Genomic DNA, 24,905 nt, shown 5'->3' with positions numbered 1-24,905 from the left:
CATAACTCTACTCACGTTGGAGCTGGATGAACATTAAAGATGATCTGAGGCCGAGGTGGAGCCCACTCCAGGTTGCCACGGACACGGATACGCAGCTTGTAGATGTCCGCATGCTGCCCGTCATCCGGTGAGATGGGCAGTGAGTCGGGAATGGGCAGGAGCTGCAGGACGAAAGTGCGGGTGAGCTGGCTGGCCAATCCAGGGGACACAGATGCTGGGTCCCTCCGTCCACGACAGAAGCAGAGACCACGAAACAAATTTCAGAATCACTACATGCTGATCTTCAAGGAACCCTGATTTCAAAACAATCTAGTAGGTACTAGGCTCCTAGAAACAAGGACCTTGAGGTCCAAGAAGCAAACAGAAGCATCATCCTGGGTGCTGGCACCCATCACCGATGCTACCCAGGGCCTATGCTAGTGTGCCTCATGCCCTAAGAGGTTCAGCTGCAGGATTTGAACAATTCACTTTCACATCATGCCTTAAAGTTAGCCACAAAACAAGAGATTTTCTTCTGTGGAAGAGGGCCGCGAAGGGGAAACTGCTAGGGAAACCCAGGCCAGCAAGCACTCTCTCATTCACTCACTCTGCGCTTTAACAAATGCTGCACAGGCTCGTTCTCGACTAGGGCTGTGTGAGAGAGGAAAACATGACCTGAAGGTTCATAGGCTCCTGGGCAGGGGAGAGTGGGAAGAGCCTACCTTCTGTGGGGCATCGTGCTCTGGAACTAGCCACTCTAGCTCGGAGGCAGCTGGAAGCTGCATGCCCTCGAACTGCTTCAGAAGCCCCATGGCCACTGCCTCAGCAGATGTGGAGTGCAGGAAGCAATGGGAGCTGGGAAGGAGAGAACCAAGGAGAATTGAGTCACCAAGTCAGGAAGATCGGTTTCCTTTCGGGACCATGTGCCTGAACTTTACAGCTGAGGGAACACTCGCTGCACCCGGACTGTTCAGTTTCTTTACTCAGTGCCAGACACACATGCACTGTGGAAAGAATACGGTAGTTTTTAATCATCCTGAGTCTATATACAAGTCCCTATCTCACCTACCAGCATTGAGTTAAGAGTTCTGTATTTTCCTTTCCTAAAGTTCAATTTCTTTAATCGCAAAATGGACAGTATGCTTGTTCATAAAATAAATCAGTAAAACTGCTATTGCGCCTCTCAGAGATGAGGTCTTTCTCCCCTTGAATTGCCACCATCTGGCAGGGCCATCACTTGAACCTTGCCTGTTGGTGAAATGGGATGGCTTTCTCTGTGCCCTTTCTCAACCACGGGCTGTGTTCTGGCTTTGTTTCTCCATGCATCCCAAAGGTTATTAAAATGAAGAAATACTCACAAGTTCTGGGAGATGGATGATTTGCCATTGGAGACTGCTGTCCGCCTGATGTCAGCATCTGCATGGAAACCAGAGATCAGAGGAGCAGGAACTGGGAGAGGAAGAGAAGCTAAGGGAACCGTCACAGGGTGCTGCAGCTAAGCACTAAGGTGGCAGCTAGGAGCTACATTCTATGCAGCGCACGGAACAGTGAGGCTCTATGCACTACTCAGAGTCCATCTCCATCCACATCACAACCAGGCTGAATTAGTGACATCATGCAGAGCACTGAGGTCAAAGTGGTTACGTATGCGGGGGGGACAAACTTGGGTTTGGTGTAAACAGTGAGCGAAAGAGAGAGAGATCTGCAGGCACATGGGGACACACTACAGACACAACTACAATGATGATTAAATCTCCCTCTTGAGTGAATCTCAAGCTCTCTTAAATGATATCCTCCCAAAAGTGGTGTGCTAGGTAGCTTGTGCTTATAATTCCAGAACTGGAGAGGCTGAGGCAGGAGGATCATGTGTTGAAAGCACCTAAAATAAGGGCTCTGTCTATCTTTTTTTTTTTAACAAAATAATTATCAACCAACACAAGATTTAGATCATCAAGGTCACCTATTAAATGTCTGTGCCTCACTGCGCACCATTACCCCTGATGTTAGATGCTTTCTCTATGTTTAGAATAACGTTTCATGGGAAGATTTTACTCCTGTCTGGTGGCTCAGGGAGGAAAAGAACTTCTCCATGGCTCGAGACTCCTGGAAAAGCCTGGTAACCAACTTTCCACAGGACCTGTCACACATGTCAACATGATCATTACTATAGTAACCTCATGTGTAATTACAGAAAAATGAGCAAAGTTCTAAAGACAGACCCGAGCCCCTAGAGACCCCACTGACCCAAATCCTATAGAAGGTCTTATTCTAGGACACGTCAGGCCCTAACCAAGTCATAAAAAGGCCATCTTGATAGTCTCATTTCTTACTTTCTTTGACGGGCAGCGAGAGGACCTTTTCTCCTTAATTAACCCGGACAATGACTAGTACTGTGTCTGAGCCCCTCGGCAGAGCGCTACGCTTACATGATGTCAGTCTGCACTTGGCCACGGCTAGCTCAATTGTGCCTTATGCTTTAACTGCACATAGATTCTTTTGTTTGTACAACCAGATTACAAAACATCTCTGTGAGGAAATGAGATTATGTCTAACTCACTGATCTTTACAACATTTAATACATATTTCTGGATACAAGTCTAATTCGAATAATACTGTTCACAAACAATGGCTTCAAAGCTTCATGCAGCTTTGATGTGCTACTTGTTTGGGGCAGTGCTGGAGAGCAAACCCAGGGCCCGACATGACAGGCAAACATCCCAGCTCATTTGCTTTAAAAGCATATAAAAACAAGACATCGGCCCTTTTTTCCCCCGTGTAACTACAAAAAGACCATTTTATTTGACAAAAAGGTGCTCATTTCTGTCATATTTTCTGTCTGAACTTCAGTCACTCAAATCATACAGATCTAAAGCATGTCAGCTGGTCTAGTCTACTGCCACCAGTATTGATGGGGAAGAGGGGGAAAATGTCTGGGCAATAGCAGCCAGACCTTTACACAACTGTTTGGTTTGCACCATTGACTTGGGGGTCATAAATCCTGCTAGGGCTGAACATGAATCTTGTCTTGTCTGATGGGGGAGAGTCTTCTGTTTTGTGTTAATTTCACTGGTTAAATAAAGAGACTGCCTTGGTCCTTTGATAGGACAGAAAATTAGGTAGGCGGAGAAAACAGAACAAAATGCTGGGAGAAAGAAAGCCAAGTCAGACAGTCGCCATGATTCTCCCACCCAATACAGATGCAGGTTAAGATCTTCCCTGGTAAGGCACCTCGTGGGCTACACAGATTATTAGAAATGTGTTAATCAAAGATGTGAGAATTAGCCAATAAGAGGCTAAAACTAATGGGACAAGCAATGTTTAAAAAAAATACAGTTTCCGCATAAGCTAGCCATGTGGGCGGGCGGCCGGGCGCCAGGAATGCAGCCCGCCGCTCCTCCTCACTACACTTGTCAAACAGCACTCAGGATGTTCTCCATAGAAAGGGTTTTCAGAATGATTAACTGACTAAAAGCAATTCAAGTTTTTACAAATTTCATCCTGCTTGGGATAGGGAAACATGAAAGAAAATCCTAGACAGACAACCTTGAATAAGGAACTAACCAATTTTGATACCATAGGGCCAGCCTATAAAAGAAAGTGTTACAGGGCTGGCGAGATGGCTCGGCGGTTAAGAGCACTGCCTGCTCTTCCAAAGGTCCTGAGTTCAATTCCCAGCAACAACATGGTGGCTCACAACCACCTGTAATGAGGTCTGGTGCCCCCTTCTGGCCTGCAGGCACACACACAGACAGAATATAGTATACAAAATAAATATTTTTTTTTTTAAAAAGAAAGTGTTACGTATTGTAGATATCGGTTGCTACAGAAACCATTATTATTTCTGTCAGTGGTGGTCAATGTATAAAACAGTGGTCCCCTGAAACCCTGTCCTGAGGTGATAGGATCTCAGACACAGTAAGTCTGTGTAAGTAAATTCTATGATCTATGATAGCCACACAAAATCACCTAGGGATACATTTCTCAGAATGTAACTTTATAGTTAAGCAGAGCATTTCATATTCAAATAAGAAAGTCTTTTTTAATCTTTATTCTCTTTTCTTTAGAACCTATAATCAGCTGGATTATCCTGCTTATTATTCTTTTTCATCAGACACATAAAAGGTCAGAGGAGGTTATGTGGCAGGTGCTTTTTAGCTCATCATAAATACTGCAAGAGCGTGGAGAACCACATTGCCTGGGGTAAGGATCCTACCCCAGCGCAGAGGGTTGAGGCAGTGCTGATATCAAACTGGATATGGCACCCTACATCGATCAAACACCTTCACTTTACTGTGCCTGCGGGGTGTCCTGCTGACCCTCGTTAGTTCAGGCAGATGACTAAGTTGACATGGATGGACCACCGGTTGAACACAGTGATATAACCACACCAAGCTCAAAAATAGCTAAGGAAAGCATTCTGTAGAGAACAGAAAGCAGCCTGTACCTTCCTAGTGGAGTTTAGCATAACTATAAAATGTATTCTTAATCTTTTGAACAAAAACAAATATGTTTAAAACAAATATATTTTTCCAAGAGAATTTATCTGAAGTGCTTTTGAGGCTTTCCATAGATAAAGAAATTATTATTGATGGAGGAAAGTTATAAAATATAAACACAGGGGTTGGCAAAATGGCTCTGGAGGTAAAGGTGCCTGCTGCCAGCCATGAGGACTTGAGTTCAAGCCCCAGGACCCACATGGTTGCCCTCACACCCAGAACAAACTAAAACGTAAAAACAGACAAGAAAACGATGTCACATGAGGGGAAGGTGCTCTACTAGGTGGCTGGACTGATCATGAAGAACCGGCTACACTTCTGGTTTTAGCAAAATCTACACATTTTTAAACAAAGCAAGTGAAACTTAGGGAGTTAGCTTAGGGATTTCCTGGCTGTACTGACAATGGTTTCCACTCACTTTCCGTTAGCAGATAAAACAATCTCCAGCACAGCCGGGGATCCAATGCCAGTGCACTTTCTGTGATCATTAACTCAAAGAGGAAGACTGTAAAGTGGAGAACTACATTATTGTTAAAACGGATTTTAAAAGAGTAGGAGGAGGAGCAATTGGTTACCTTGATCTTTTCCTAGTTAGAGTTACTGTACTCTTGCTGTCATGGAACACCACGAGAAAAGCGACTTGGGAAGGACAGGGTTTGTTTGACTGACACTTTCACATCACTGTTCATCTTCAAAAGAAGTCAGGACATGAACTCAAGCAGAGCAGGAACCTGGAGGCAGGAGCTGATGCAGAGCCCCATGGAGGGGTGCTGCTTACTGGCTTGCTCAGCCTGCTTTCTTATAGAACCTAGGGCCACTAGCCCAGGGATGGCACCAACCACAATGGGTCCTCCCCTGTCAATCATTAAGAAAATGCCCTACAGCCAGACCTTATGAAGCATTTTCTCAGTTGAGATTCCCTCTTTTCGGATAACTCCAGCTTTTGTCAAGTTGACATTAAAAACAGCCAGCACAAACTCCATGCAGATTTTACTTATCAGAAAATATAGTCCACGAATACCCTTCTTCATATATTATATTAGGTTTCAATTTATTACCTTTGAGCCCAAATCTGCTGTGCTTCCAACAAGTCTCCTGGTCAACTGGCATAAATAAAGCGTCACTGGAGGGCACTGGGAGGATGCTGGGGAGGAAGGAGTTTGTCCTGTTCCAGCTGGCTGTGCTCCAACTTAGACTGACAACTCAGCACACTGATACTGCCCAGGGAAGTGTGCCCGCAGCAGAGCCACAGCGGCGCAGTTACTGCTTCCTCTCACACACGGTTTCCCACAGCATGTTTTGGAGGGCGGTGTTTAAGTGTCAGCCTTTCCCACAGGCTCTCTGGTAGTCCTGCCCGAGTTCTGAGCAAGGCTTCCCACTGGAGGCTGTTGGCATGGCCGCTCCCTATGGACGGCATCCACAATGTGACTCAAGGCAGCTCTGTGACTTCAGAAGCTCCTCTGCCACCTGGATCTCACCTGGGGATACAGCCTGGGGCTGCTCTATTGCAGCCCGTGGGAGAGCGACTGCCACTGCATCCACCCTTCCTGTGTTCTCTTCACTCCTTAGGAGTTTCTCTCCCATGATTCAACTGTTATTACAGCTGAAAACTCTTACCATTCAACGTCCCCTATTCAAACTGCCCTGCTATTTTCTGTCTCCTAACTGGACCCGAAAGGTGCATATATGCAGAGAGCTTAAAGGTGAGAAGAATCTACAGAGGGAAGAAAGGATGAGGCTATAGCACAAGAGAATGGAGGGGGCGGGGACAAGAACAACAGAATCTTAAACCCCAAAGTGCAAACACTATCCAGAACCGGAAGTCTATGGAATCAATTTGTCAGACACCACATCCAAAATAAATAGGGAGAAAGAAGCAGGGATGAGAGATCATAAATCATATACTGTATGCTCCATTTATATGAAACGCCCAGAAAGGGCAAATCCGCAGAGAGCATGCATTAGTGGTCAACTGAGGCTGGGGGTGGTGTGCATAACTGTTCATAACTAATACAGGATCTTACTGCCATCTCTCCAGCCCTTGAACTTAAATTCTTAATTTATCGGTTTCATTCTTAATATAACATTTATTATTAAAAAACTCGCAAATAAACAGGGTGTGGTGGTGCACGTCTTTAATCCCAGCACTTGGGAAGCAGAGGCAGGTGGATCTCTGTGAATTCGAGGTCAGTTATCTATAAAGCAAGTTCCAGGACAGCCAGGACTGTCATACAGAGAAACCTTGTCTCAAAAATCTCAAAGCCAAAAACCAAAAATAAAAAAAAAATTATAAACAAAAAAATGAAAAACGAAAGAGCAGCCAAACAAAAACTGCAAGTAAATAAAGCATCAAAGACTAAAATTAACCATTAACCATCTCCACAGTGAACTTCTATAGTTAGTAAGCTTTCAAAAGCAGCTGAGGAACTTCACGCTAAATTTTACTCAGTATGAAATACATTTTATGCTCTTATCTAGCACCAATACCAAAAAATTCAAGATGGAACTCCTTTTCTAGGCTTGAAGATTCCTTTCGAAACTTTGACTCCATCAGTTACACAACTAGCTAATTTACATGACTACCTAATCTAAAACTATCTCTCTGAGGGGAGCCGACAAGGACTGCTTGAGTCATATGTAAAATAGCATCTGAATACCTGAATTTCTCCTGCCTTGTCTAGTGTTTTCCAGTTAGTTCTCTACCCCAGGAAGTTCTCATAACCTTGACAAGTACCACAAGATCAAACATGTGCAAACGCCGGTGCAAACATTCACACACATGCATGTAGAGGCACATTCGCACTTCCAGCATGGCTACCTGATAACATCGAGGCCATTGACACTGAGAGTCCACTCTTTGACATGTGAGTCAGGTTAGAGCCTTCACTACCATCTGTGTAACAATAATTACAAAGAGGGGCCCTTTAGAAAGGAAGTTGCTGACATGACAATTCCATCGCACACGTCTTTGGGACCATGCTGTGGCTTTTGTGCAGCTTTTAGGAACCCACATGCATGGGCAGGCTTGGAAAACAGTAACTGCTACTTCCCCAAGCCAGTCGAGCCTCACGCACCTCCTAAGAAGAAGCTAAGGGCAATGTTAGGAACAGCTGGTCATTTTGACTGTGGAGTAAGGAGCGGAGCTCTACGGGAGGTTCGTGTGTAGAGGCTGCAGATGATGGCAAACATCTCAGTCTTCGAGCAGTTCCTCACCACAAAGGATGGCAGGGACCTAGAGACTGAGATCCTATCCTATGGTGTCTCCTTTAAGCATTTCTGTCATGAACCAACAGGGAATTTAGTCGATTACAGGCACCCTTGGGGCCCACAACTGAAGCAACAGTTTCCAACAGAAGTGCACTTTGTTGAACTACGACTAGAAAAAAAAACACAAACTAAGGGGGGGAGTTTTAAGTTACAATTATTGTCAAGAGTAGAAATCAAATATATTAGGAAGAACAAATAGCAAAGTCCTTAGAGGCCTGGACAAGCTGTGTAAAATCTGAATTTCTGAGTGAGAAAGCATTCTGGTTACTCAGGGGATCCCTGAAGACTAAAAAAATAAATCTATTCATTATCATTTTACAGTGTTAAAATGGAATGCATATAGACAATTTAGCTCTGCAGGGAAATCATCTTAGTTTACCATGGCGAAGAGTTTATTCACCTGAATCGCTCTGTTTATTTGCTTGCTAGCTGTTTGTCTTTGTTGGGTCCTGAAGAGATCTATGGTTTGCAGGAACAGGGCTACCATGAAGCACATCACTCAAGCATGACGTGGCCACTGCCATGTTGGAAGCAGGACAGCTGATCCCAGGCTAGACTCACCGAGACCTTCCCAAGATCGGATCTACTGACTTTCCTTCACACAAACTGGATGGAAGATCATCAGACCCTCACTGAGAGTTCAGCCACCCGTTCACTCTTGCGCTCCCATCTCCCACCTTCGAGTAATGCTCGGGCCAGCTGCATGTGTGCTAGACCACATAGCAGATGGGAGAAGGCAGGACTCCAGCTAAGCAGCTCTTGGGAGGCTGTCACTCATGCTGGTCTGATTTTATTATTATTATTGGTGATGCAGCCTGTAAGTAAATCAATAAACGCCCTGACTCACCAGCTTGGACTTGAGACTGTTTCATTGGTCTGCTGTGAGGTCCCCCTCTGAGGTGACTAGTGATGCAAAAGGAACCTTACTTGCTTTACAACAAATGCCTTATCAGACGGCAGCCCCTCTCCTCACTGCACTGACGCTTCCAACAAGGGGCTGGGGCTCTGCCTTAAGACTGCTAAGACAGAAATTAAAGCTCTGCTTTGTAAACCTATCTGTTTCTCCTTTCTTTTGCTTCTCCCTTAATGATTCATGTCCCCCACCACACATATTACTATAAAATTCCTTCTTATATATCTTGGAGCAATTTCAATTGTGTTACGGAGCACAGGGACACATTCTAATTAGGTGGTTTGGCTCAGCCCAAAGAGCTAGAAGGAGGAAGAGAGTGAGGACCCAAGAGAAAGATAAACACACGAGGACCGAAAATCAGGGTGACTTCAATAGCCAATCGCCTTCTTCCTTTCAAGTCTGCATGACTTTTAATGCGGTTCTGATTCTAGCAAGAGTAGCCGTCCCTTCCAATAACTAACAATGTACACAGTGGGTAATAATGAAGATCTATTTAGGGGTCACTCAGCCGAACACTCCACATTAACAGGATTGTTAGTAATAAGCGCTCCTTTGTAACAGAGTGGCAATGCTTACCTTGGATTTCAAACTCGTCAACATCATCAGCAGAGCCAGAGTCCGAGAACTGTGTGGAATCACGTGAACTGAACTGGGAGCTGCTGGATGTGACCCGGAAGCCTGTGATAGTAAAGATCACTGTCACCCCTCTCAACGCCACAGTAATGAGCCCAGACTTGAAGTGAGGAGAGGGAACAGAACCACGGCTGGGACTGACGCTGAAATGGGACTGGCACTCCTGCTGGCCCATTCTCCTTTGGAGGAGTCCATCTGTGACCCCTGGCCTTAGTGCCTACCCTGGAGTCCCATTTTGGAAGAATGCTGTTTGTGAAGGAGGAAACCTGAGCTCTTAGCAGGGTTCCTAGTCTAGCTCGGGGAGAAGAAACAAAACCAAAACAGCAGGGGAGTCCTTGGCTTAGCCACAACACCTCACACAAACGCAGTCAGAGCTTGCCACCCTGTGAAGAGGCAGGCATCCAGATGCTCCCGGGCCTCACTCACTTCCATGCTCAGTCTCCTGGTACGCGGGGAGCAAGTTTCTGGTGCGGATCTGCTGGCGCCGAAGGCGGATCTTCTGCTTCAGTTCCTGGATCTCCCTGTCACTATCCTCCTCCTCCACCTCCTCCTCTTCTAGACACTGGCTCATCATGTTGCATTTCATCAGCTCGATGGCCGCAATCAAGGACTCCGAGATGCTGAAGTGAGCATTCTCCTGGAGGAAGGAGGGCACCGAAGAAGTTGCTCGTTAAAGGACTGGAGTAGGGAACACCTTGTGGATGGACAATGCGGGGAAGCAGAGCTCCCAAGACATGCACTTTCCTCAAAGGGGCCACCAGGGGAAATGCACTTGACTGCTCTAAGGAAGGCAGATAGGCAAACGGCCTGCTCTAGAGTCTTTGCTCTTTTAGCTGGCCATGGCTGTCTCCTCGTCTGTTCTATTTTCTACATAAAAATGGAAAGAGAATCTCAGCTAGTCAGTCCACGATCTCCTCAGTGCCAACCATAGCTTCTGCTCAGCCCCATTTCCACTCAACACAATGAAAGAAACTATGAAAAAAGAAAAAAAAACCCTCTTCAAACTGGAAGCACAGGGCACATGGGTGGGGAAGGAAATGCTTGAAGAAAGCTGTGGTTCACAGACCACCACAGCAGATCATAAAGAGCGTTAGTTCCTTAAAGAGGGTAGATAAAATGGCATTCCTGATACTGAAGTGAGTATTTACACACCAAGGAATCACCTTCACAGACCTGTTGGTGTCTGGCACAAACGTTTCTACCATTATAGGCCACCGAGAAAATGCAGCCAACAGCACGGCACCATTGTGGCACTGAGACCTGCTGCACATGGCCAGCACTGTGGTACCAGACCTGCTGCACATGGCCAGCACTGTGGTACCAGACCTGCTGCATGTAGCCAGCATCACGATGGCACTGAGACCTGTTGCACGTGGCCAGCACCACGATGGCACTGAGACCTGCCGCACGTGGCCAGTATCGCTGTGGCACTGAGACCTGTTGCACGTGGCCAGTACCACGATGGCACTGAGACCTGCCGCACGTGGCCAGTATCGCTGTGGCACTGAGACCTGCCGCACGTGGCCGGCACCACACTGGCACTGAGACCTGTTGCACGTGGCCTGACTATCTGATGCTCTGCCCAATGTGTGGACGGAAATACCATTTGCTCTGGATGCAATGGGACACTTTCGGATCTCCTAGAGAATTTGACTTCTAAGAATGAAACAAAGTGAACTGAACCAACTTCTAAAGATAAAACCTGATGTTTTATCAGCATCTGTTTTCTTTTTTTAACTGCTTTTTAAAAATTACTCAGGCCAGGTGTGATGTCCCACACCTGTAGTCTCAGTCCCCAGAGGGCAGAGACAGGAGAGTCCTAAGGTTTGAGGAGTCTAGCCTGGGCTGCACAGTAAAACCCTGCCTCAAAAACAACAACAAAATGTTGTTTACAGACTGGATCAAGTCTAAGTGTCTAATATTTTTAAGTCCATTGGACACTGCAGGTCTTTTCAGTTGCTGATATACGATTCTCTCTTTGCACTAAGAAAGCTGATGAAACCAGGCAATCATGTTTGAAACAAGGGCTACCAAGCGGGAGAACAAGCCAGGAATTCCAAAGAGACTCTTTTCCCAGAGTCATACACCCATACCCACAGTAGCAAGGTAAGTAAGCCCCACAATAAGAGACTGGTGGACAGATGTTATCATACACATAGTTGAGCCCAGGAACAAATGTAGACCTGGATTCTGGAAGAAGTTTCTATGTGAGGCCACAGAGTCAACAAACAATAATCACGTGGCTAAAATCCAGTATTTCTACATAGGGTAGACCGGGACCAATGACAAGCACAGGCTCCCTGAAGAATTCCCTTGACAGAGCTCTAAGTTCATAGGCACTGCAGTTCACAGGTACTGCTGTGTACTCGGAACCTCACTAAAACAATGGCAGCAGAGACCATCGATCGGGCCGGATCCCCCACTGCACTAGCTCCTCATTCGCCCCTTTGATGCCTTACCTTTTCTAGGTCTGCACAGCTGCCAAAGTCTTGCTCAGAGAGGTAACTGATGAGCGACTGTCCTTCTGATGGTCTTCGAAACATGCCTTCTCCTGAGCACAGGTACTGACCACTCTCTGTGGGAAATGGAGGGCGGATATAAAATTTGAGTTGAAATGAAAACCTGTAACAGCCATGCTCCTTCAAGAAGTCTGAGGATGTTACTACTAAAGGCTTTCCCAAGTCTTCCCAGGGAACGGGGACCAGAAACTGCAAAGAGGACATCGGTCCATCTTCTAAAGGCATTGCTTAGATAGACTCTTAAGAGTCCCAGAGCACCAACCCCCTGGACGGAGAATGACAGAGAAAACAGAGTTCCTAGAGACAATCCTTTTACTATCTGAAGTTACAGGAACACTGTCCTTCCTACTCCACTAAAGAGGAAAAGGGATTAGGGAAGGACACGAATGCTTCTGCCTGCAAATGGTTTCCATGTAAAACTTGTCTTCTGAGAACTACCCAAAGATCCACTGTCAAGCCTCTTGTTCATTTAGGCTATGTCACATACAGTACAACAGACACACATGGTAGCGCCCAGAGCATGACAGAAGGGGATCCTAGTCATTGGACCACAGGAAGTGAATTCAGAGCTGAAGATGACAGAAGGGCAGGTGAGGGCATACAGGATCCTCCACAGAGCGAGACGGAAACAAGCAGGCTTCAGTCCTTGCCTTCCTGGTGCTCACTCGCCATACTCCATGAACAGGGAGCTGGGGGCACTTATTGACTGCACTGCTCTGGCCAGAGCAAGGGAAGGGGTCTCTCAAGGCCCCTTTGTTGTCCAAGGGGAAGAGACAACACCACTGGGACAATGCAAAGGTGAAAAAAAAAGTCAAAACGGGGTTTAGTCTCCTTTTCTTCCATCTTCTAACCAAATGTTATAAAATTTTAGCTAATCACTAATTTTTTTTTTTTTTGAGACAGGGTTTCTTTGTGTTACAGCCCTGGCTGTCCTGGAACTCACTCTGTAGTAGACTAGGCTGGCCTTGAACTCACAGAGATCCACCTGCCTCTGCTTCCCAAGTGCTCAGATTAAAAGCATGAGCTACCACTGTCCAGCTTTAATCACTAATTCTCAACAAACTAGTTTAAAAAACAATCTTTAGATGGTAAAATAAAAATAACCACAATAATTTTTTACCAAATATCTTGACAGTATGTTTTAAAACAGTGTCAGAAAATATACATCCACTAATGAAAATGAAACTCAGAAAGGGGCTTAAAAGCAACATCAAGTCAATTCTGGAGAAGTCAAGGATGGTGGTTTCAAAACCAAAGGATTTAGTCACCAGAAAAAACAAGAGACTTCCAGAGAAGGCTGATGCTGAGCATGGTGACACACGCTTGCAATGCTAGCCCTTGGAAAGTCAGGGAAGGAGGATCACAATAGTGAATTCAAGTCCAGTCTGGACCACATAGTCAAATTTTGTCTCTAAAACAAGGGGGACAGAGAGGTTGCTGAAGGGGTCATAAGACAGGAGAAACTGATATTCAAAAGTAAATAAAAAATGCCCAGTGCCATAGTAAGAAAATCCTGAGACATGAAGAGTATGCTCTGGAAGAGCAGATGCCTAGACATATCCACTGTTTCCCCAGGAAATAACGCCAAGTGTCAGGTGCCACACACACACACACACACACACACACACACACGAAGCAAGTAATTTTGTGTTCTTGTTGCCCTGGCAGTAGGCTCTGCTCTGTCTACTGAACTAAGGAAACACCAGCAATCACCACGATACCATGGTAAGAAACAACGGAAGCGACTGTTTCAGACGGCACCCCACACCACCGGTAACACCATCACTGTGTTCTTCGACCACACAAGCCACTGGGCTTCTGTACTGAGGTCACCGACTCCTACGGGCACCCACTCAACAGACTCAGCATTTCTTCCCACTCACTCAGAATCTGCTTTCTCCCAGTTTTTCCTCTCCTTCTGTTTCTGCAGGCTTTCTTCTTTAATGTTCTCTTTTCCAAGACAACATGATAGTGACTTCTCCATTTCCAGGAGGCTGTGGTCTCTAGTCCTCCCCGTCACAGCTTTACTAACCCATACCCACACATTAATAACTCCATCATTACAGCGCCCAGAATAGAACACAAATCTCAGTTTGAAAACCACCATGAGGGAAAAAGCAAAAACAAAGAACAAAACGACTTTAATAGAAAAATGCCCAGTGACGAGTATGGAGTATGCAGATGCATGAGGGAACGAAGACTGCAGGGAAGGAGACAGGGACCTTAGACAGGCAAGTCATGCAAGTGTATCCAAGACCACATAAAAGGAATAAAACACATTCTGGTGTGAAGTCAAGAAACATAAAGTTATCCACAGCAAGCCTTCAGGTAAGGAACACCCTGCTACTGACCCATCATGAGGCCTTAGATGGACAGCAGGCCTCATGTTTACCCTTGTGTAAAGGAGAATTGCTTTAGCTTGACTATGGCTTCCAGAAGCTGTTGGTAGAATGAACAAAGCATGTGGAAGCACGTTTGGGGCACAACACGTAGTGTCCTGCTACAGATGGATCCCACACTGCAAAAGAATTAAAACTTGCCAGACTTGATTTGACACCAGACTGGAAAAGGAGGTTTTGAACTAAGCAAGGTGGTCACAGAGGAAGAGAAGGAAGGAGAGGTGGGGACTGACTCCCAAACCTGCAATGGGATCTTCAACTATAATGGTGATATTCCTGGGGCCTCCTGCAGATAAACACACAGGGACAGAGAATCCAGACAGAACAAACAAGATTAGAGAGAGAGAGAAAGAGAGGAAAGAAAAAAACACCCAAACCAACCCCGTGACTTTTACCTGGCAGAAGTGGTGACATGAGCTGCCAAGAGGGGACACCGGGGCTGCAGGAGGGGTGACTTGGATAAGAAGCTACGAGACCCATGCTCAGACCTTCTGCACAGGTCTTTGCTGGCTCCCTTATCCCATGCAGGTTACCATGGTTTCTGGAATCCACACAGATTCAAGAATGGAGCCAGGGAGGCTGGGAATGTCGCTCTGTAGAGCTCTTGCCCAGCATGAACAGGGCCCTGGGTTCAATCCCTAAACCGCTTAGAACAACCAAACAGTGGGATGCAGGACCCAGGGAGTTCTGTATGAACAAAGGTCAGTGCACTCATGGGGTGTGGACACAGAACTGCAGCAGATGGGACTTGAGGGTCTAACCCCAACATGCTTCCCATGTAAGGAAGTTCATGCAAAAAGGCTTTGACCTGGAGATTTTTCTCCTAAGTTCAAGTAAGTCACTCAAAATTCTTGGAGGAAAACAGATGAGGGTCTGCTACCCAGGGTTTAGTTGAGGCCTTGAATCTTCATCTTTCTAGAAATTACAGAGACAAGGGCAGCTCCAGCTGCCACGGAAATCTCCTTTATTTTTGCTCATGAAATAAATACTTTCTATTTTATTTTTATATTTTGTATCTGACTTATAGTAGCTTTGAGCACATTATACTTACAGATATATAGTTATACTTACAGATGATCCCCAAGCAAAGCCTAGAGACACCAGCTGCCCAGGAGGATGGTGGCAATATGATACAGAAGCAAGGAGACTCACCTTCATCACGCCTAGGTTTGCGCCCTACTACCAGTTAGCACTCTGGGAGAGAGGGGGACAGGGCAAATGGCCCTCATCTCAGGGCCTCAGTCTGAGTTATGACACTTGGTCCAGGGTCACACTGCCCATCCATACTCACTATTATCCCGACGATAACTAGGAAACCCTAATAGTACTCAGTTTAGTACTACTTCCTGAACTAACTTTTAAGGAATCACAACAGAAGGAATTTAAAAGAATTATCTCTAAACCTCTTTAATACTTTGCTGACGTCTAAGAGATTCAGTTAAAACATATACTGCAATGCTCATACTATCCCAATGCTAAGGAACTTTGGAAGAATCGGGGAAGCATTTAGTATTTAGCATCATGTAAAGGAAGACATAAAATATACTTGGGCTTCATGAGTACTACATGCTAAACGTCTTTCATGACAGAGCAGAGTAACAAACATGTCATCCAGAAACAGTTCTTTTCTTTCTGCCATCTGAAAAATCGCAGGAATAAGCCCTCCCTCCAGCCCTGAATTTGAACTGGGGAGGGGGGCATCCTGTTAATCAGTAGCTGGTGCTCGTCATTACCTGTGGTTCCTTTGGAGGCAATGTTAGTATCCGAATGGGAGCGAATGTGGCTCTTCTTTGTCCCGTTGGTGACAGGGACTGTCTGCCCCTCTGAGAAGCTGGACCTGCGAAGGACACTGCCTGGCTGACTCTGCCTACCTGCCTCTTGGTCCCCTAAAGAAGAAGCAGCAGAATCTGGCTTCTGAGAGCTGCTGGAGGAGAACAAGTGAGAGCTGCTACTCTCAGCATTGCTGCTATGACTCTGACAACTGGCAGTCCGGCCACGGGGGTCTGGGTTGCCAATGGCCAGGTACTCAGGCCCCTCACTGGCATCACTTGGGGAGTCATTTTGGCTGCTGACCCAGGATGCCTCTATGGGGCTGGTCAGAGTGCTGGAACTCATCTCATGTGGGGTCAGTGGGGAACCCTGGGCTAGAGCTGAGTCTGAAAGCAGCGGAGCTTGGGTGGTTTGACTCTCCGCTGGTGAGAGCTCTCTGTCTTCTTGAGGTCTCCAGAGAGGGCCAGAAAGTGAAAAGGAAGTGGATCTTCTTTCTAGGACATAAAAAAAGGATAAGGGGAGAGAAAGGTAAGCTAGAGACCAAAGTATGTATATAGGTCCCCAGGTAAGGGCACCCAGGATCCACGTCACTCAGAAAAGGTCAATCAATTAAAGTAAGGATTTGGAGCAGCTAAGGGGAGGGCATGGACACTTGAGCTCGCAGTGGCTTCACTGCTCCTCAGCCTGAACCCCTCAACTGCAAAATGATAGAAATAATGAGAACAGCAACCTCACAGAACTGGTAAAGATCAAATGAGGTAGTACACACAAATTGTAACAAAACTTAGCATGATGCAGGCACTCTAAAGATGTTAGCAACTACAGACCTGATTTGAAACGTGAAGCAGAAGCTCAAAGGCCTCTAAGGACATCTCTTTGCTACAGAATGATTGTAGGCTACTGCTGAATAACTTTCTGTTCTGTGAGGCATGGTCTCACTATGTGGCCCTGGACACCTCTGAACTTATAACCAACCATCTTCTTGCTTCTGTCTTCTGAGTGCTGGGATTACAGCCCTACAGCCCCACACCAGCAACTGCTGCTCCATATGTTTTTATGATGCCTACGACAAAAACACTCACACCAATGTCTACCAGTCCAAGCTTCTATTTCCAGTCTGCAGTCACTCTCACAAGGACTCTCGACTTTCCAGAGGTGAAGGATGAGAAGGTAAAACCAAAACCAAACAAAAGCAGGTTCTGGCCTGTGAGCAGTCACAAAAGTCCTCTACTTCCCCAGCCTACAATGCATGCTGTAATTACACAGCATCTGCCCCCATACCTGAGCTGTGGTTGGCCATGGGTTGGTGGAGGCTAGAGGAGGACCCAAAGCAGGATTGCTGAGCACAGCTAGCTGGAGGGGTATACGTGGAACCAGGCAGAGCCGTCAGACTCTGGCTCTTTGTAACCAGCAGCGGGCTCTCGTGCTTTCTGGCAAACTAAAACAAAAGAAAACATGTCAGAATGAAGCAGAGGCCCTCAGAGGAGGGGCACTCATTACTGCAGAAACGCTGATAGGAGCTCGTAGTTGACAGTAGGCCTAGACTACTAGAGCACAGCTACCATAGCATTCAACATCGGAACACTACAGCTTCTGCACTGGAATTCTTCTAGGATAGTTTCTCCTGTAAGTGGTGCAACGAAGAACGCAAGAATATGCACGGGAGGCTGGGAAGACGGTTCAGCAAGTGTTCTTGCTCTGCAAACACAAGGACTAGAACTCACACGTAGGGCCCGGGTCTACCCTTGTTCCTGGGGTGCATCTTGAGGACAGTTTCTGGTCAGCTAACTAAAGCATTCTGTTTGTTCCTGTGCTTCCCCCTGCCCCCGCCTGGACATTGTTGATTCCATCTTTGGTATGGTAATTTCCCACCTGCCTGGGTGGAAATCCTTGTGCAGCAGCTAGGTATTTAAGGATTTCCCCAAGATTGAATAAACGGCACACGGCTGATCTCCTTTCAAATGACCCGGGTCTCTTTGTGTGTTCTTTCAATCTCCAGGCCCTTGCCCGGCTTGCGTACAGTACAGTGGTGCCCGAACTGTACGGAGGGGGTAACACAGAATCGGGTGTTACACTCACAGCCCTAATACCAGTGTGAAATCCAGGTGGGCATGGCAGCCTGCACACGGATACCCATACACATGGGAACAGGTATACAGACATGTATCTACACTACACATAAATACATACCAAAAAGGATGCATGTGAAGTAAAAGTCATATAGACTGGTGGCCTAAGCCATACGTGTCTCTCATGAGCACCTGATCCGAGCTTTGGGAGAGAAGGCAAGTGTGTGTGTGGTTCAGTGCCCTTTTCTTTTTCACTTTTTAGACAGGGCCTTGTCATGTCACTTTGGGAGGCCTGGTACTCACGACGTAGCTCAAACTGCCCTGCCCTCAAACTCATGTCTATCCTCCCACCTCTTAAGACTCCCAAGTGCTGGGACTACAGTAGCGAGTTTCCATGCCTAGTCCCGGCCCCTAGCGACTTCTTTTGTAGGTAGGGCACACATTCATACCTGTGCACAAACACGGAGGCCAGAGGTCGATGCTGGCCATCTTCCTTTTGAGACAGGGTCTCTCAGTGGACTTCAGGCTCACCGGTTCACCTTTCCCTTCCATCATATTCTGCTCCTCTCACCCTACCTCTCACCTCCCCTTTCCTTTTTTATTTTTAAGACAGGATCTCATAGTCTAAGCTAGCATAAAGCTTATTATATAGTCCAGGCTGATCTTGAACTCTGACCCTTCTGTGTCAACCTCCCAAGTACTGGGATTACAGATGCCTGTCAACTTGACACAGTTAGAGTTTTATCTGGGAGGAGGGACTGTCAACTGAGGAAATGCCTCCATTAGGTTGGCCTGTAGGCAAGTCTGTAGGACATTTTCTTGCTCAATGATTGATGTGGGAGGGTCCAGCCCACTGTGGGTGGTGCCATTCTTGGGCAGGTGGTCCTGGGTTCTGTAAGCAACAGGCTGAGCAAGCCATGGGGAGCAAGTCAGTAAGCAGTGCTCTTCCATGTCTTCTGCATCAGGTTCCTGCTTTGAGTTCCTGTCTCAGTGAACTGTGACTAAGGATATGTAAGCCAAATAAATCTTTCCTCCCCATGTTGCTTTGTGCCAAGGTGTTTTATGCCAGCAATAGCAAGCAGACTCAGGCAACAGTCGTGTGCTACCACACCCAGCTCCCCAAGCATTTCAAAAATGAAAGTCTCTCAGCTCACAGCCGCCTCAGTGAGAAGTCATCTGTCACTGAGGAGTGGCCAGCACGGAGAAGGCCCAGGACAGACGTGGGGATCCTTTTGCCCCCCTTACCATAGATGCATCAATCTGAGCCAGGAGCCGGGGGTTGTTCTGTTCCACTGCTTCCAGGCACTGGAGCATGGCTGTGACGTGGGCATCACTTAGCAGGAAAGCAGTTTCTGGGAAGGGAAAACGTACCATAGTGATGAAGAGTGAAGCTCGGAGAAAGAGACAGAATAAAAAGGAATAGAGGAAAAGCATGTCACTGAGGAGAGGAAGGATCTGGAGACAAGTAAAGTACAGAAGACGCTCAGTTGTATGCAGTCTAACATAAGAAGCTCCAAAATCAGAAAGGTGCAGAATTGGACCTGGCTCTGTGTGACTCTGGCCAAGTCACCTAGCCTCTCTGATTAGAAAACAGTGATCCTCGCCTTTAATCCCAGCACTCGGGAGGCAGAGGCAGGCGGATCTCTGTGAGTTAGAGACCAGCCTGGTCTAGAAGAGCTAGTTCCAGGACAGAAACCCTGTCTCGAAAAAATCCAAAAAAAAAAAAAAGAAAGAAAAAGAAAACAGTGATCCTACTACCCAGCTCGTGGAACAGCTGTAAAGAGGGCAGTGGCACAGCGACCAGCACATAGGAAACTCGGTTTGTGGCATTTCTTCTTACAGTTTGCATGCATCAGGACAGGAACAACTTGGTGTTTTCCCAAGGTGGCTGAGAGGAGGGCTGGCTATGTGTTTTTGAGTAGAATCTACGGCATCAAGTAAGTTTTAGGAGACCCTGGTACAGAAGCAATCTACTGAAGAACAGAGAGACAGAAGATCAACAAGCAGTACGCACGACACCCTGAATTGCTTCTACTCACCTGTGTAGAACTTCCTGATATACTGTCTGTCCCCAAGCAGAGGCCGGAGCTGGGCCGAGAGGCAGTGGCACTGCAGGCTATGCTGCAGCCAGAGCTCTGCAACAGCGCGCTCGCTCACCTCAGCGCTGCTCTGGTCATTCTCATGCAAGCTGATGAACTGGGGAGGCAAAGAGGCAGGAGTCAAAACACACACCCTGGCAGACAAAGCGCAGCAGTGAGGGCCTAGGGACCTGAGAACTATGCTGAAGACAGGCGAGAGAAGGCTACCCGGGGTGTCTCCTGCAGCTAGCTTCCCAAGATGCAGGAGGAAGACCGTGAAGAGATGAATGGCTTCTCTACCTATCAGACCTCAGGAGAAGCAAGCCTGCTAAATCTGGCTCTCTACGGCCTATCTCCAAAGAGGAATCTCTAGGATATCCCTAGGAAGGATCAAAGGCATTTGACCTCTTGGCTTCTCTCACAAAGTCCTCTATTTCAGAGCCTCCAGAGAGAAATGTGATAAAAAAAAAAAAAAGTCTTGGCATGCATATGTGTAGATGGGTTGGTCTAGGAAAAACACCTCCAAAGATGCTCTTGAAATTTTTCTTGAGACTTTCTTCAATGCGCCTGAGTGTGTTGCCTGAATACATACCACATGGATGTAGTGCCCGCAGAGGCTATAAGAGGGCATCACATCCCTGAGGACTGGAGTTACAGATGGTCGTGAGTCACCATGTGGATGCTAGGAATTGAGCCTGGATCTTCTAGAAGAACAGCCAGAGCGCTTATCCACTTACTCAGCTCTTCAGCCTAAAGATTCTCTACGGGACCTCCTCCTCCTTCAGTGTTTCTAAGACCAAGTTCTCATAGCCAAGATCAGTAACACAAAATGCATCAACAGCAATGTCAGGAAGCCCCTCAGAAGAAATGGCATAGCACCACATCTGAGGTGTGGGAACACACACCTGGTGACCCCAGTGCACGGGTAGCTAAGGAAGGAAGACTACACATTCAAGGGCAACCTGGGCTACCTAGTGAAGCTACATCAGTAAACACAACAGAACAGAATGAACAAATGAACAAAGGAAAAATGAGAAGGTGAAAGAAAACAGCAGGTTATGATCTTTTCAGATCAGAAAGGCCAGTATGACCACACAGAGAAAGGCCAGTATGATCATATACAGAAAGGCCAGTATGACCATATACAGAACGGCCAGTATGACCATATACAGAACGGCCAGTATGACCATATACAGAACGGCCAGTATGACCATATACAGAACGGCCAGTATGACCATATACAGAATGGCCAATATGACCATACACAGAATGGCCAGTATGACCATAATGATCATACACAGAACGGCCAGTATGACCATATACAGAACGGCCAGTATGACCATATACAGAACGGCCAGTATGACCATATACAGAACGGCCAGTATGACCATATACAGAACGGCCAGTATGACCATACACAGAACGGCCAGTATGACCATACACAGAATGGCCAGCATGACCATACACAGAACGGCCAGCATGACCATACACAGAACAGCCGGCATACCATATACAGAACGGCCAGTATGATCATATACAGAATGGCCAGTATGATCATGTAAAGAAAGGCTAGTATAAAGCCCAGAGTCTTTGTTCACTGGATATTAGGGGGAAAAAAGTATACTTCTTGACCTCATCTTAGCAATAAATCAATAGCCGGGACACACATGAAACAAAACAAGTCATACAAAGAGAAATAAAGAGGGACAATGGACGGATATTTTGCAGTCATTTCATTAATCTAATTTAGATGCGTTTAATTTTCTTATAATAAAAAATTAAGTGCATACATAAAATAGTCATTGACTGAACCAGCTGTGTATCTTTGGTCAAGTCACCTGACTTTGTTGAGTTGTTTCCCTGACTGGAAACCTGGAGCACTATGTGGAGCTGGAGACAGGACACTCCAAAGCAGCCAGAATGTTGAAGGCAGCACTCAATCTACTGGTCTCTGGAACACTTTATGTCCACAGTCCTCTTACTGCTTTAGGGAAATTCTTGCCATTTCTCCTAGTTTTTTTTTTTAAGAGTTTCATTAGATCATTTTCACTCATTTCCCAGGAGATGAAAAAGCAACCTGAATGAATTTGGTTTGTTGGTTAAGCCTTCCCTCTAAGTCACTGCTACCGAGATAATCTCTCCCCTCTAGTTAAAAGAAAGTGGACGCACTCCATCCCAGGGAGAACAGTCTTCCGGCTGAGCACCAGTGAAATTTGCAGCCACCCAGCAAGCCAGCTCCCCTTCACTCTTACCTTCTCAACATGAAGGGCTGAGTGCGGACTGAGCCACCGAATGTCTTTCACAAACTGCCAGTAATCCGCCTGGCGGCTAAACACCTGCCAAACAAACACCAACGTGATGAGCAGATCCTGACTGCTGACAGTAAGAGAGAGATATAAAAGCTGACATAGTAGCACCCCTCTGTAATAGTAGCGCTTGAGAGGTGAAGCCAGAGGGTCTGGAGTTCAAGGCCAGCCTGAGCTGTATAGAGAGACCCTATTTCCAAAACAAGAAAACCAAATAGAGGCAGAAGAGTAGGAAAGGGGGGAGGGGTGAGAAGGGAGAGGGAAAAAAAGAGAATAACCTTCCTTTGCTTCAACAAAGGCTGCCAGCAGCAAGCAAAGGAATATATACACATAATTACTTAAATTGTTTTTTTTTTTTGTTGTTGTTGTTTTGACACAGGGTTTCACTGTACTTTTAGAGCCTGTCCTGGAACTAGCTCTTGTAGACCAGGCTGGCCTTGAACTCACAGAGATCTGCCTGCCTCTGCCTCCTGAGTGCTAAGATTAAAGGCATGTACCACCATCTGCCCGGCTCTTAAATTGTTCTTATGTGTATGGGTGTACATATATACGCATGTTCACAGAAGCCAGAGGTCCACGTTGGGTGAAGTTCCTCAGGAGCATCTTCCACCTTAGTTTTGAGACAGTCTTTCTCTGTAACTCACTCGGTAGGCTAGACTGGCTGGCCTGGATTACAGTGAGTACCGGTTCTGGGGATTAAACTCAGGTCTTCACGCTTGTGTGGAAGCACTTCACGGACTGAAACTAGACTGCTCTGAATAGGTACTACATGCAAATGATATAAAAGGTATACAGTGAAAGTTATCTGTCTCCTACTCCTTTTCTCTTCATTATCTGGTTTCCTACAAGGAAAAAAACTAGTGCAGTCAGTTGACAGGGGTGAATGTCTTTAGTACCTACTACAAACAAGGAAACACTTAGTTTTGCCATAGATGTTGGCCAAAAAAGGCTGTATTTTAGAGTCAAAGAAATATGAAGTCCTAGAGAGAATGAAGGGTTTTACCCAGACACGACAATGAAATGTTTTCTATAATGAAAACCTAATGTTTTGGAGAACCTCTATAGTGGTTTAAATAGGTATGGTCCCCAGAGATTAATGTATTTGAATGCTTGGCCCATAGGGAGTGGCACCATTAGGAGGTGTGGTCTTGTTGAAGTAGGTGTAGCCTTGTCAGAGGAAGTGTGTCATTGTGGAAATGGGCTTTGAGGTCTCATATGCTCAAGCTATCAGTGTAGAGGACAGTTCACTTCCTGTTGCCTGGGCTCAAGATGTAGAACTCCTAGCTCCTTCTCCAGTACAATGTCTACCTGCACACTGCTGTGCTCCCTGCTACAATGATAACAAACTACACCTCTGAAACTGTAAGTCAGCCCTGATTAAATGTTTTTCTTTATAGGAGTTGCCATAGTCATGGTGTCTCTTCACAGCAATAAAAACCCTAGAAAAGACACCCCCTTCCTGAGATTACTGGGCAGGAGTTTGAATTTAGATTAAGTAATCTTTCAAATATAAAACCAACACAAATATCAAGAGACAAACCAACTAATAGAACAAAACAAACAGCTAGAAAGAGACCTTAAAATACATTAGAAAGTAATGTGGAATTAAAAAAGCATCTCAAAAATCAATGGTAAAGAAGGAGGCTGTGGATTAGAGGTTCAGTGCTTGTCAGTGTGAGCAGGGCCCTGGGTTTCATTCCCAAAGGTGGGGAGAGGCATGGCTCAAGTCAATGGAAGGAACCCTATAAACAATTATGTGTCAATTCATTGGAAAACCTTTAACAATAGCTAAATTTCTTAACATTTAATCTACCAAAACTGAACTATGAGGACACAGAAAACCTGAACAGAGCAATGAATGACACTATTTAAATCACTGATAAAATGTGTCCCCATATAACAGAACTCAGGAACAGATGGCTCCACTGATAAATTACCAAATCTCTAGAAACATTGTGATCTCAAAGCCATACAAAGATGCAACAAAAAACTGTTAATCAAAATCCTCAATGAACATAAAGTTTCTAATCATAATATTAACAAACAAACACCTTACAAAGATTGTATGCCAGCCAACAAGATGGATCAGTGGATAAAGGTGCTTGCTACTATGCCTGACAACCTGAGTTTAAGCCCCAGAACCAATATCGTAGAGAGAGAGAAGACCAACTTTCTGACTGCATGCATCCCTAAATAAACAAATGAATAAATGTTTAAAAAAAACTCTAAAAAAGAGTCTACAGGGGCTGGAGAGATGCTTCAGAGGTTAAGAGCACTGACTACTCTGCCAGAGGTCCTGAGTTCAAGTTCCAGCAATCACGTGGGTGGCTCACAAAAATCTGCAATGAGATCTGGCACTGTCTCCTGGAAAGTGTATAATAAATAAATAAATAAATAAATAAATGTAAAAAAGGGGGGTTGTCATGGTTATGGAATGTAGCACTAATAATAATAATAATAATAAAAGAGTCTACAG

General features: G+C 45.8%; 1 protein-coding gene across 12 annotated transcripts in view; it reads right to left on the bottom strand.

The window, feature by feature from the left end:
* Window positions 1-24,905, bottom strand: part of Rubcn (rubicon autophagy regulator) — a 60,433-nt gene that overhangs the window by 5,794 nt on the left and 29,734 nt on the right. For 2 of the 12 annotated variants that reach the window (XM_075966231.1, XM_075966173.1), the window contains exons 3-15: window positions 22,376-22,459; window positions 20,085-20,241; window positions 19,291-19,397; window positions 17,258-17,414; window positions 15,940-16,470; window positions 14,448-14,492; window positions 11,748-11,863; window positions 9,715-9,925; window positions 9,232-9,333; window positions 7,294-7,368; window positions 1,338-1,395; window positions 702-834; window positions 16-161 (exon numbers count right to left, since the gene is read on the bottom strand). In XM_075966231.1, the coding sequence (XP_075822346.1) occupies window positions 16-161; window positions 702-834; window positions 1,338-1,395; window positions 7,294-7,368; window positions 9,232-9,333; window positions 9,715-9,925; window positions 11,748-11,863; window positions 14,448-14,492; window positions 15,940-16,470; window positions 17,258-17,414; window positions 19,291-19,397; window positions 20,085-20,241; window positions 22,376-22,459 (1,922 nt within the window). The remainder of the gene's footprint in view (window positions 1-15; window positions 162-701; window positions 835-1,337; window positions 1,396-7,293; window positions 7,369-9,231; window positions 9,334-9,714; window positions 9,926-11,747; window positions 11,864-14,447; window positions 14,493-15,939; window positions 16,471-17,257; window positions 17,415-19,290; window positions 19,398-20,084; window positions 20,242-22,375; window positions 22,460-24,905) is intronic. The other 10 variants (XM_075966249.1, XM_075966194.1, XM_075966240.1 and 7 more) reach the window with 6 other exon arrangements.

The sequence above is a fragment of the Microtus pennsylvanicus genome, chromosome 1 (assembly GCF_037038515.1).
Source record: "Microtus pennsylvanicus isolate mMicPen1 chromosome 1, mMicPen1.hap1, whole genome shotgun sequence".
Taxonomy (NCBI): domain Eukaryota; kingdom Metazoa; phylum Chordata; class Mammalia; order Rodentia; family Cricetidae; genus Microtus; species Microtus pennsylvanicus.
Note: the sequence above shows the minus strand (reverse complement) of the source record. Positions and strands in the feature narration are given on the sequence as shown.